Raw genomic sequence first — 14240 nt, forward strand, 5'->3', positions numbered from 1 at the left:
ATGACGATGCCCACTGCTGGCGGGAGTGGAAAATCCCACCCACAATGCTTTGCAGCACTCAGTCTTCTGGCCGAAATCTGCCGCCCTCGTTCGTGGCTGGGATTTCTCTGGTGCCGCTGAGAGTGAATGGAGTTGTGTCTGGAATGCCAGATACTCTGTTCGCTCACAATGGGTCCTGCCACTGAAGAAACCTTCTCTTATCGGAGCCTTTGAGGACCTACATATCTCACTCCATATTACTGCTGCATTGCCAACTTACAAACACCGGTGAAAGATCAGAGCAAGAAAATGAGGTGCGGATCCCAGATTTGCACTAAGGAAAAAGTTGATTTTGTGTTGGAATAGAAAACAGGCATTTGTTTAAAGTTTATTTATTGGTGTCGCAAGTAGGCTTACATTAACAGTACAATGAAGTTACTGTGAAAATCCCCCATCATAGAATCCCTACAGTGCAGAAGGAAGCCATTCAGCCCATCGAGTCTGCACAGACAACAATCCCACCTATCCTTGTAACCCAACATAATCCCCCTGACATTAAGGGGAAATCCAACCCAGACCTGTTCTCTGTAACCCCAAGTATTTACCCCACTAATCCCCCTAACCTACACATCTTGGGACACTAAGGGCAATTTTAACTTGGCCAATCTACCTAACCCGGCACATCCTTGGACCCTAGTCGCCACACTCCAGTGCCTGTTCGGGTACACTGAGGGAGAATTTAGCACGGCCATTGCATCTAACCAGCACGTGTTTCGGACTGTGGGAGGAAACTGGAGCACCCGGAGAAAACCCACACAGACATGGGAAGAGCGTGCAGACTCCACACAGACAGAGACCCAAGCCAGGAATCGAACCCAGCTCCCTGACACTGTGAGGCAGCAGTGCTAACCACTGTGCCACCGTGCCGCCCTATTTGTTTGGACAGAAGGTGTTTCAGATCACACGACTGTTCTGGGGAATTTATCTGGTGCAGAGTCTCAGCAAACTTGGATTCAAGTCAGCCCTAGAGGTGTAAGTGGCACAAATGTATTGCAATTTCATTATGTTACAGCCCTGCCACACACTATCTTTCAATATTGACTGGTGTCTACCCGCAATTGACATTACTGGAGTGATTGATCATGATTCTTGGCTAAGTAAGAGCTATTGAGACAGCTCGGCTCAGGGTAAGAAAGGACACTAACACTGGCAGTTGTTGGTAACAGGAAGCTGTGTTTACAGCACAGTGACTATCAGCACAGTCAGTGTGGTACTGGACCTGAAAGAAACTGTTGTTTCCACAGGATATATTATTGCATCATTTTCCTGGGCATGGGAGACAACAATATCTCACCAGTTATACCAGGCTGGCTATTTGGCAGGCAACCTTGTACAATTGCATCCATTTTGCCTTGCTGGTCAAGACAACTTCCTGCAGCTTTTTTATTACCGGAAAACAGAGTAACTGAAAAAGAAAATATCGTACAATTCGATTATGAAGCGGCAGAAGTTAAATCTAACGAATAATTGTCTCACAATTCCACATGGACTGTGGTAGTCTAACAATTAGACCATAAGACCATAAGATATAGGAGCACAATAAGGCCATTTGGCCCCTCGAGTCTGTTCCACCATTCAATCATGGCTAATAAGTTTCTCAACCCCATTGTCCTGCCTTTTCTGCATAACCTTTGATCCCCTTACCAATAAAGAACCTATTTATCTCTGTCTTAAATACACTCAATGACTTGGCCTCCACAGCCTTCTGTGGCAATGAATTCCATAGATTCACCACCCTCTGGCTGAAGAAAGTCCCCCTCATCTCGATTCTAAAGGGTTGTCCCTTTACTCTGAGGCTGTGCCCTCAGATCCTAGCCTCTCCTACTAATGGAAACATCTTCCCCTTGCCCACTCTATCCAGGCCTTTCAGTATTCTGTGAGTTTCAATGAGATCCCCTCCCTCATCCTTCTAAACTCCATCGAGTACAGACCCAGAGTCCTCAAACTTTCCTCTTACATCAAGCCTTCCATTCCTGGGATCATTCTCATGAACCTCCTCTGGACGCTCTCCAAGGCCAACACATCCTTCCTTCGATACGGGCCCAGAATTGCTCACAATGCTCCAAATGTGATGTGACCAGAGCCTTATAAAGCCTCAGCAGTACATCCCTGTTTTTGTATTCTAGTCGTCTCGAAATGAATGCCAACATTGCATTTGCCTTCCTAATGACCGAGTCAGTTGGGTTATTTGGCCAGTAACACAGAGGTTAAAAGCCTACTATGGTAAGTTGAGAAATTGAATTCAATAAACGTGCTGAGTTATGGGCTGGCACCAGCAGGAACAGCCATATTCTACTCAAACATCAGGGCAGGCAGGAAGATCTGATTTCTGCCCAGGGTCTGATTTGAAATTTGGAGCCAGTGAAGGAAAGAAAAACATTTCAGTGCATTAACTACCTCGGCAATTTTGTTTTTATCACAGTAGCTGACACCTTCCCTTAGATTTATCTCTCTGCTATATTAATGGGGGAGTTAGTGCAGCGTTTAAGTTGAATACATTAGCAGCGCATTGAAAAAAAATGCACGGAAGAAATAAAAATTGAACTTCTTAATCAACTCTACCTCAGTGAATTACCTCTGGTTTTGCATACCTTTAAATATGGATAGGCAAGAATGGTGGTTATGTAATCTAGAGGCTTGGACTAATGATCCAGGGACTCAAGTTCAAATCCCAGCATGGCAATTTAAATTTAGTTAATTAAATAAATCTGAAATTAAACAGCCTGTCTCAGTAATGATGATCACAAAACTACCAGACTGTTGTAAAAACCCATCTGTTCACTCGTGTCCTTTAGGATGAGAAATCTGCCATCCTTACCTGGTCTGCCCTAATTATGGGCGGCACAGTAGCACAGTGGTTAGCACTGCTGCTTCACAGCTCCAGGGACCTGGGTTTGATTCCTGGCTTGGGTCACTGTCTGTGTGGAGTTTGCACATTCTCCTCGTGTCTGCGTGGGCTTCCTCCGGGTGCTCCGGTTTCCTCCCACAGTCCAAAGATGTGCGGGTTAGGTTGATTGGCCGTGCTAAAATTGCCCTTCATGTACTGGGATGCGTAGGTTAGAGGGATTAGTGGGTAAATATGTAGGGATATGGGGAAAGGGCCTGGGTGGGATTGTGGTCGGTGCAGACTCGATGGGCCGAATGGCCTCTTTCTGTGCTGTAGGGTTTCTAAGATTCTAAGATGACTCAAGACCCACAGCAATGTGATTGATGGGCGGCATGGTGGTACAGTGGTTAACACTGCTGCCTTACAGCTCCAGGGGCCCAGGTTCAATTCCGACCTCGGGTCACTGTCTGCGTGGAGTTTGGATGTTCTCCCCATGTCTGCGTGGGTTTCCACTGGGTGCTCCAGTTTCCTCCCACAGTCCAAAGATGTGCAGGTTAGGTGGATTGGCCATGCGAAATTTCCCCTTGGTGTCAGGGGGAATAACAGGATAAATACATGGGGTTACGAGGATAGGGCATGGATGGGATTGTTGTCGGTGCAGACTCGATGGGCTGAATGGCCTCCTTCTACACTGCAGCGATTCTACGACCCTTAACTGCCCTCTGAAATAGTCTAGCAAGTCGGTTGATAAATAAATTCTGTGAATGCTGGATATCTGAAATTAAAACAGAAAATGCTGGAAAGACTCTGCAGGTCCGGCAGTGTCTGTGGAGAGAGAAAAACTGAAATTTTCTGGCCCTTCCCATCAGTGTGATTTTGCCATGGTGCATCCCGCAGTGGCAGAGGGCGTGGGCCATTGAAATTGGCGGGACTGGAAGATTCCAACACGGGCCAATGGCGGGCAGTCTCTGCAGCTGAAAAATATGCCACAATGTTGGGGGGGTAGGGGGGAGGGAGGCCGAATAATCGTGCCCAGAGTTAATGTTTTAAGTCCGCAGGCTGAATTTTATGGCCCCATCATGTAGAGGGTGGGGATGGAAAATGTGGCGAGCCATTCAAAAGTCCATTGACTTTGCCGTTGGAAAATTCCACCTCGTGTGGCTCTTCCTCAGAACTCAGTTGGCAATAAATCCTGTGGTTCATAAAATCCATAGAATCCCTACAGTACAGAAGGAGGCTATTCGGCCCATTGAGTCTGTACCGACCACAATCCCACACAGGCCCTATCGGCATAACCCCCATGCATTTACCTTGCTAGTCCCCCTGACACTAAGGGGCAATTACGCATGGCCAATCCACCTAACCCCCACATCTTTGGACTATGGAGGAAGCCAGAGCACCCGGAGGAAACCCACGCAGACACAGGGAAAATGTGCAAACTCCACACAGACAGTGACCCAAGCCAGGAATTGAACCCAGATCCCTGGCGCTGTGAGGCAGCAGTGCTAACCCACTGTGCCACCCAGTGATTCCCACATCCTGTGAATAAACTCTGTCCCAAAATTTCCCTTTTCCCCCTCATGAAACCACTTTTCTTTTTCCATTTCTCAGTTTTGCCTCTTTTTCTTAAACTGCTCTTCAATTTCCATATAATTATTAAACTTCCCTATTATACAGACCACCCACCTGATAAGTATATGATTAGTTTGCCAAGTACTTTTGCTTGTACCAAGATAATAAATGAGTCTGTCTTTAAAGTTACAGAGAAAGACACACAAATTAAAAACTTTTGTACCACGGTACAATGAGCCATTTGTTTTGAGATTCAGTGCAAACCACGACAAAAACCAACAGAAAAACAGTGATAAAAGTGATTAGACATCCAATATAGAGGTCCATATCTCAAAACAATCTGGAAATAGATAGAAGTTATCATAAGTTTCCGATGAGCACTTATTAATTTCCGAGTAATCTTGAGCACTTAAAACAGATCTAAACAGCAAGAATTTGGATTTAAATATTAGGAAGAGCTTATATTTGTAAATCTTCATCAATACTTTCATCTTTCACAGCCTCCAATCGTCCAAAACACTTCACAGCCAATAGAATTCAGAATAATAGGAGTAAATCGGTTCTGACCTTCAATTGGAATTCCTTTTTGATCAAGTCTACATTTGCCTGAATTTGACCACAAAAACCCAGCTTCTCAGTGTACAATCTGTTGACAGGTGACTCTGCAAAGCCCAAACACTGTCTAATCATTTACATTAAAGTGTGTTCTCCCTCCATTATATTTGCAACTTCAATGGGTTTTCTATATAACTTTGACTGTTTTAGTTCAATGTTTGGTGTCTTTGTTAACCTTAATATATAACAGGAAATGGTGCGGTCCATGGGAAGTGTTCCTGTTTATGGCCAATGGCCTGTCTGTGGGTAATGGCCCTGTCTATGGAAAATGTTAGGGGGTTTTCCAGGGGGCTTCCCACTGGTTTTATGTATTAAGCTGAACTCAGCTAATTCAAAGACTCGCAAAAAACAGTATGCTGTTAAAAGACGTTCTTTATTTGACCAATACGCATTGGGAGAGAGCAGGAGGATTCCAACTTCTCTCTGACATTACAGTGCATGTGTAAAACAGATATACCTTTTCGAAGGTTCGTTTCTCCCGCCCAACCTGTCATCCAAACTGGATGATCCAATTACATTAATGCACATTATTTACCTTGGCCAATAACATTCTACCTTCTAACAGAATTGGGAATTCATTGGTCAGCCGGACCCAGAAGTTCTTCCCCCATTGCCTAGCAACATTACCTATGCAAATCTGGTGGGTTCTAGGGATCGCCCTCACCACCTGCAAACCATGGGATTGGAGAGGGGGGTCATTTCATCCTGTCTGCTAGCTACCCCCTTATCAGTAAAAGCTGAATACGTCTGTTCATTGCAACCAGAAGCTAAATGCCTCTATTCATTTTAAAACCTTGGTAGCTTGCAGCTGCAGAGTCTCTTACTGATAATACTGAATATATTCGATACCTTATTGTTGAATGCAGGCTGTCTAATTCTGCTGGTTTCCCATTATGCTTTGGGGCAGGCGACATCTTGGTTAAAGCTTACAAGACATTTGAAAGTACTATTGCAATCGACAATACTTACTCAAAATTCTCTACCAATCATTATGTATGTGTCTATGCAGACAATGGCTGGAATTTTACTGGCACGTCTGTCCCGATTCCGAGGCGGGCGAGGCTCGCAGAAAAGAATTCTCCTTTGGCCTCGGATGGGATTTTACGAGCCTCACCCAAGCGAGGTCATAAAATACCAGCCTATACCTTCACATGACATATATATATATGAGGCACTTTGTGATTCCTTATTGTATATATAAGGCACACTGTGATCCCTATTCTAAACTATCCTACTTTGTTTTAATAGTCTTCAAAATCCTAGAGGTTCCTGTACCCCCTTTCAACAGGAAATGGCCCAGTTTGTGGGTAATCGTCCCATATATGGGCAATGGTCTTGCCTCATAAGGGGAATTGTGCTGGAATGTGATCTAGAGATAGGTGGATAAAGATAAAGATTTTTTTTAAATGGTCTTTACAGTAAAATTCTTCAGCCATGTTACCAATGTGCTGATTAATGGACATGTGTTAGACATTCTCCATTTTAACCAAATTTTGAACCTGTTTAAAACAGATGGCTTTGTTAATCTGGTACATACAAAGCGCTTGCTGCCACTATGTTAATTAGTGTGCTAAAAGTAGTGTAGAGGAATTCAGACTCTTTGAAATGAAGCCAGACAATGTTGAGTAATTAGGGAAGTGAGGGAGGCTTCAAATTCCTGTGACAGCATGGTCAAATATCCATGAATAATAGAGCTCGCTTGGGTGGCTGTATACGTTTGCAAGCTTACATCGTAGGAATTTTGAAATATCCTTACCGATGACACAAGTGAGAGAAAGTGAAAAGATATAAAATATATTGCTGCATAATATCAATAAATTGCACATTATGGATACAATAGGTTAAATGGAGATAGCAATGCAAGCAAATGGTACTTAGAACATAGAACAGTACAGCACAGAACAGGCCCTTCGGCCCACGATGTTGTGCCGAGCTTTATCTGAAACCAAGATCAAGCTATCCCACTCCCTATCATCCTGGTGTGCTCCATGTGCCTATCCAATAACCGCTTAAATGTTCCTAAAGTGTCTGACTCCACTATCACTGCAGGCAGTCCATTCCACACCCCAACCACTCTCTGCGTAAAGAACCTACCTCTGATATCCTTCCTGTATCTCCCACCACGAACCCTATAGTTATGCCCCCTTGTAATAGCTCCATCCACCCGAGGAAATAGTCTTTGAACGTTCACTCTATCTATCCCCTTCATCATTTTATAAACCTCTATTAAGTCTCCCTTCAAGGAAGAGTGTGAAGACAAATAGTTTTCAATGTCTCTTTGGAAGCAGGGTATCCTATTTACGTCCATCTGCAAGCAGTATAACTGCAGTCTGAAAGGCATTCAGTGTTCACTTATACATTTGCATTTACTAATGGAATTATTTGTACTTGTTAGGATCTCCAAAGAGGCACCAGTTCCATCGACAGCGTGCTGCCAGTGAGAGCATGGAACGTGAAGACCTGGATCCTCACCAGACTGATATCATCCAGTACATTGCCCACACAGATGACGTCACCTTTTGCACCCCTTCAACTCCATTTGCACAACCTCCGTCTAGTCCACCTCCGTCAACTGGCAGGTATTGTTCAATCTGTTATGATTCATGAATCAGAACAATTTCTCTTGCATTTGCAATGTGAATTTAAATTATTTATTAAGAGATGTGTGTGTGTATGATACAAGTGTGTATGATTGTGTGCACAGTATCAGTATGCATATATAAGTGTGAATGTATGTGTGTTTGTGTACGATACAAGTGTAAATGGTTCTGTGTGTGCACGAGTGTATGCATATGAGAGAGCATATACAAGTGTGAGTGTGCATGTTCATGTGTGTATATGGTACAAATATGTATGATTCTGTGTGCATAAATGTATGCATATAGGAGTGAGAGTGTGCAGTTACAAGTGTGCGTGTGCATGTACATGGGTGTACCTGTATAACACAAATGTAAATGATCCTGTGTACACAAATGTATGCGTATGAGTGTGCACATACAAGAGTGTGTGTGTGCGTGTAACATGCACATGCACGAGTGCATACACTCACAACCTTGCCAAACTTGTTGAGAAAAGAATAACATATTTCTAAGTACTGAATGGCAACTGACCAATTTTCTGTGTGAGTTAATATTCTCTTGCTCTGAACATGTCACAATGAGGGTCATTTTGACATTGCGCAGCAATGTACAATGGGTAACAGTGGGTCAGCAGCTTATTTTAAGTATCCCTCGACTTAAATTTGGTTGGTTTCAAGGGAAATTAAAGTGAGCCACTGACTCTCTCACGCCCATTTTTCACTACCTCGGAGAGTCAAAATTAAAGGCAACAAATTGGGCTTATTTTTAGTGGGTGCGGAATCTGAATTATCCTGAACTAACACCAAAGACTGAGCAACCGTTAAATAATCTCTCCTGCACTGCAGGAAATACACCTAAACACTGCAACTATGATGGGCATATTCACCACAACCTTCTCAATGGCAACTAGGCAATGGGCAATAAATGCTGGTCAGCCAGTGACGCCCATGTCCCACGAATGAATTTAAAAAATGACACAACACCTGCCCGATGTGCGGAAAGGAAAATCTGGAGGAGTGAATCACAGGCCAGTAACAGGGTCAACCAGATTTCCCTGAAATATAAATGGAAGTTCAATCCTGGAGGCTCTGTTAGGGCAAACTTCCCTGCTACACTGCAGGTGACACTTTACCCAGATGACTTCATAGATATTTTTCAAAACTGACTGCAGTGTAGAATATAGCAGATACCGCTAAGAGTTTTAAAACCCATAATTAAATCTTGCTGTTCATCTGATGCTGTTAAATTATTTCCATTCACTTTTTATGTTTTACGGCAAATTTAAGAATTTTCGATTCTTCCCTGAGCATGGGAGTTCAGGATATTATTCAGCACGTTATTTGACATATATTCTTCCAGAGATCTGTATCACACAAAGTAGACAAACAGTAATTCCGCAGGGGTGGCTGTGGGGAGGGTGGGGGATGGGTTGGCGAGCAGAATGTCTTTGGTTACTTCATGCCATGGCATTGTTGAATACATGAGTTGAATACATTTGGCATTGCTATATATGGCAAGAGCAAATCATCTGACCCACCCACCCCACTGCCTCTCCCCAAATCATCTTGTGAAACTTTACTGTTACTCTGTATTGTTCACTTATTGCTTAGATTTTGTTGTAAGTTTTGCAGCTAATTTGATGGATAATTTGAATGTAAATGATGTAGCATCCATACTCCAATTGGTAAGTGGAGTACACAGTGCTACCTCTCTTGAGATGTGCTGTAGGATACAGTCACAAAGAAGGACATCTTTGCATTGTTTTGTCTCAAGTTTGGCCTCCATGTGTGCGTTAGGTTGAGTAATTTAGTGGCAGCCTCCTGAAAACATGACTTGGTGCACAAAGGAATGTAAATGCTCGGAAATCTTTTGAGTCGGATGTAACTTGGGAGTATCAACATGGCTTATTCACACTTGAACTCAAACTGGAGCAACAACGGTTGATTCATTCTAAGGTTTTGAGGGAAGGTGGCTTGGTTCATAACAGAAAAGGAAGTAGCGATCTCGGTATCTCTTCTCTAACCAGGCAAATCCTGAATTCCGATTTTAAGTTTATTTATTAGTGTCACAAGTAGGCTTGCATTAACACTGCAATGAAGTTACTGTGAAAATTCCCTAGTCGCCAAACTCTGGCGCCTGTTCGGGTACACTGAGGGAGAATTTTAGCATGGCCAATGCATCTAACCAGCACGTCTTTTAGACTGTGGGAGGAAATCAGAGCATCTGGAGGAAACCCACGCAGGAATGGGGAGAATGTGCAGACTCTGCACAGACAGGAACCCAAACCAGGAATTGAACCCCGGGTCTCTGGCGCCATGAGGCAGCAGTGCTAACCACTGTGTCACCATGCCGTCCTTGCACTTAGACTGATGGCAAATCCTTTCTAGAGAGCAACCCAGGCTTGGAGAGAGAATTAGACATTTCCTATCCAGTTTTCAGCTGGGCAAGAATATCGGGTGTCACTGCACCAGCGTCACATCCTGACTGGAGATACAATTAGATCAAAAACTCCACACAGCCCGAGGCTAAACGCCCACCTAAACTGCCATTATTAACAGTATCCTATCATTAAAAACACTTGTGACTGGTGGGTGGATTTCCATACCATCCTGAGACAAGTATAGGGGAGGGATATATTGCCACTTAGTTCCCAAAGTTTATACCAAGCAAGATTTGTCCTGATATGAAATCAACATGAATGAGACTATCTGAGAAGCAAATTGAAAGCAATCGTTGGGGTCTTTAAATTACCTACAGGCTATAAATCTACTTCACTTGACATTGGCATAGATTTCCTCCATGTTGAATGGTACAATATTGAATTAAAGAGTCTCCTTTGGCAGCTCAGGGACAGAGGGCCAGATTTTGGCTGCCAGGGTGGGTAGCTCAAGTTGAGAAATTGGCTGACTCGCCGGACCAGCCACGATAAAAAGAACCCCGAAACGCGTGATTTTGTCCCCGGGGAAGGGTGAGTGTGCTGGGTGGAGTTGGGCTTGTTGACCCAGAAACACCGTGTGGAGTGCCAAGGCAGGCAGGGTAGCAGGCCCACTTCAGTGCTCTGGGGCGTCATCCCAGTTGCTTCAGAAGTCACTGGCCCTCTTGTCCTCACCCCTGACATCCCATCACCTCACCCCCAACCCCATGGTCCCTCATATCCTCCATGCCCACTGAGTGCCACCTCATGCTCCCCACCCATCCCCATGGCCCCTCACACCCCTCGATACCATATTCAGAGCTACCTACCCAGTATTGACTGTGGGCAGACCTTAGGAGCCATGTGGATATGAAAAGAATAAACTTGTTACAATTTAATACAGTTCTATAATTTAATACTACACACTTGATCGTGAAAAAACCTCCCATAAAAGCACTTAAATCTCAAGTGGATAATTTCTTACAAAAACAAACACATTTCTATTCAGACCCACATTAAAGACAGCTAATCCTTGAATAGACTCTTTAAACTAACAATCAAGCTATGAAGTATTCATTATTCCCAATGAGATAATTTAAGCTTTTGAAATGCACCCAAGCATTCATAATGACACTGTGATAGCCCTTTGGAAAATGAGGTCTGTTGAAACTGCACAAACAGATGCGACTATTTTGTCCTAACCTATACTTGTCAATCATAAGACAATTTATTTTAATTCTCACTGATAGCTACTGTCTGTTTTTTTTAAGTTTAAAGAAGCAAGGCATTTAAAAACATTCAGATCATGACAGTTCCACAGACGTTACCCACTCTCCAAGTGCATTTGTGTCAACTCCATCAATTTGTGCCTTCCACACTGCGGGTCAAGGCCCTTGCAACTGTCAAAGTGTGGTCTGTTTGAACTCAGTAATAGGTCCAAATGGCCCCCTTGAGCTTGGGTTTCCCTCTTGTGTGAATCACACCTTGCCTCCTTCGCCCGCCAAACAAAATTTGGAATTTTGGAAATGGGGAGGGGTCTTCCACATCCGGATCGAGCCCACCATTTTCAGTAGTCCGCAGAGTCTTCCCAACTCCACAGAAATTTGGCCCAGAGTTCATTCATGTCTCGCAAGTCCATCTGAAGTTAACTTTGGTCTTTGAAGACTTCACCTTTAGCCTTTCCTCTTCCACATATTGCACCTGAACCCGAATAGAACAAACTTATATCCTCCGTTGCTAAAAATACCTACAAAAAACCCAATTTCCTCTTTCATACCAGACATTTTTTCCCACAATACTCTTCAATCTCATTAGAGCACAAATCTCACTGAGACTTTGATATATTTCTCCATGTTTGCAGGAAGCTTTTTTTTGCTTCTCTTGCATCATTGGAACAAAGAAAAACTTGGGTGATTATTGATCTTTTCTCACATCTAGCCTCCAATTCCTCATTAATCTCCAAGTGTGTCATCCAATAAGTTCTTCCTCCTCCATCACACAATCTCTTCCTCTGGCTCATTCTCCCTGATATTTTCAGGGAGGGAGTTAGTGAGCACAGTTGTGATTGAAAACCTGAAAGTTCTGGGAACAAGCAGAACTTGACAAGTTTAATAGCAGGACATTGTTATCATTTTTAAATCAGCTTCGTGCCTGGCATGGACCAGATCTACAGGCAACGATGCAAGCCTCAATCTACGGGAAGATGGTTGTGGCACAATAACATGAACTTTGTCGTAAAAATAACTCCCACTGCAGTAGAAATCCAGCCAGGTTTCCCAGACATGTCCCAGATCACGGGTTCAATGGGGCCGGTGGGGTAAATTGACCAATTATGGCAGAGAGTACATTTGGCAGTAGGTTTGCTTGAAGGTCAAAGGGGAACATACATGTTCTTCCTGGTTCACAAGCATAGAATCCCCACAGTGCAGAAAGAGGCCATTTGGGCCATTGAGTCTGCACCGACTCTCCGAAAGAGCATCCCACCTAGGCCCTCCACTCCGCCCCATCCCTGTAACCCCAAATATTTACCATGGCTAATCTACCTAGCCTATAAATCCCTGGACACTAAGGGGCATGGCCAATCCAACTAATCTGGACATTTTTGGACTGTGGGATGATCTGGGATGTTCTCATCTCCACTTAACTGTTGGGTTTCCTGGGAAACCTGGCTGGTGAGCCTTATATTTAAATCCGGCTCTCAGAAGCACTATGGGATTTAAAATATCATATTGAAGTTTTTTTTAATTCTTTCATGGGATGTGGGTGTCGTTGGCTGGGCCAGCATTTGTTGCAGATCCTGAATTGCCCTTGAACTGAGTGGCTTGCTAGGTCATTGCAGAGGGCAGTTAAAAGTCAACCACATTACTGTAGGTTTGGAGTCACATGCAGGCCAGGCCAAGTAAGGACGGCAGACTTCCTTCCCTATTAGTGATCAGTGGGCTTCTATGACCCTCAGTGATAGTTTCATGGGGGTAGATTTTCCAATCCTGCCGGCTGCAGGAATCATTGTGGGCGGGACAGATAATTTAACAGACCATTTCTGTTGATCTCAGGCAGGAATTTCCGGTCTTGGGACAGGCGTGACTAGAAAATCCTGTCCACTGCTGAGACTAGCTTTATAATCCAGATTTACGAATTGAACTCAAATTTCACCACTGCTGTGGTGGGAAGTAGATGTTTCTTAGACTTATCATTCCACCCAATGGAGATACAATTCTTCTCACTGCTTTGTCTTACCTCACTGTCGCTCAGGAAAAAGCAAAAATGGATAATTCTAATTTGAGAACTTTAAAGTTAAAGTTTATTTAATAGTGTCGCAAGTAAGGCTTACATTAATACTGCAATGAAGTTACTGTGAAATTCCCCTAGTCACCAAACTCTGGCGCCTGTTCGGGTCAATGCGCCTAACCAGCATGTCTTTCAGACTGTGGGAGGAACCGGGAGCACCCGGAGGAAACCCACGCTGACACAGGGAGAACATGCAAACTCCACACAGACAGTGACCCAAGCCGGGAATTGAACCTGTGTCCCTGGCGCTGTGAGGCAGCAGTGCTAACCACTGTGTCACCGTGCCGCCTACTTTATTAACGCATCTAATTGTATCCTGCAACAATCCACGTGCCATTCATATAAAAATATAAGAAGCGTCTACAATTGAAAGTGTTGTTTGAAATTCTGGGCAGAATTTTAACTGATGGACCTGACAGCAGTGGGGAAGGGACGCAAAGGTTAGTGGCACCAGCTTTGCCGTAGCTTTTTAACTCCGTCATGGCATTCGTATCCCACTGCCTGGCTTCTCAGCCAATCTGAGCAGGTGGGTGCGATCACTACCTGTTCGAGTCTTCCAGCTTCACTATTTAAATAGGAGCAGCACGGTGGCACAGTGGTTAGCACTATTGCCTCTCAGTGCCAGGGACCCGGGTTCAATTCCCAGCTTGGGTCACTGTCTGTGCGGAGTTTGCACATTCTCCCCGTGTCTGTATGGGTTTCCTCCGGGCGCTCCGGTTTCCTCCCACAGTCCAAAGATGTGCAGGTTCGGTGGATTAGCCACTGAATTGAAGATTAGTGTCAGGGGGATTAATAGGGTAAATAGACCCTGCCAGGAGTTGGGATGGCTCCGGGTTACAATTGTCAGGCAACAGTGATGGAGCCGCAATGTGGGAGGGTTACACCCCTCCCCCACCGCCACAACCCC

General features: G+C 44.1%; 1 protein-coding gene across 1 annotated transcript in view; it reads left to right on the top strand.

The window, feature by feature from the left end:
* cbarpb (CACN subunit beta associated regulatory protein b) overlaps positions 1-14240 on the top strand; it is a 195478-nt gene that overhangs the window by 165415 nt on the left and 15823 nt on the right. The window contains exon 8 of the mRNA XM_078198020.1: positions 7449-7632. Coding sequence (XP_078054146.1) covers positions 7449-7632 — 184 coding nt within the window. The remainder of the gene's footprint in view (positions 1-7448; positions 7633-14240) is intronic.

The sequence above is a fragment of the Mustelus asterias genome, chromosome 26, assembly GCF_964213995.1.
Source record: "Mustelus asterias chromosome 26, sMusAst1.hap1.1, whole genome shotgun sequence".
Lineage (NCBI taxonomy): Eukaryota > Metazoa > Chordata > Chondrichthyes > Carcharhiniformes > Triakidae > Mustelus > Mustelus asterias.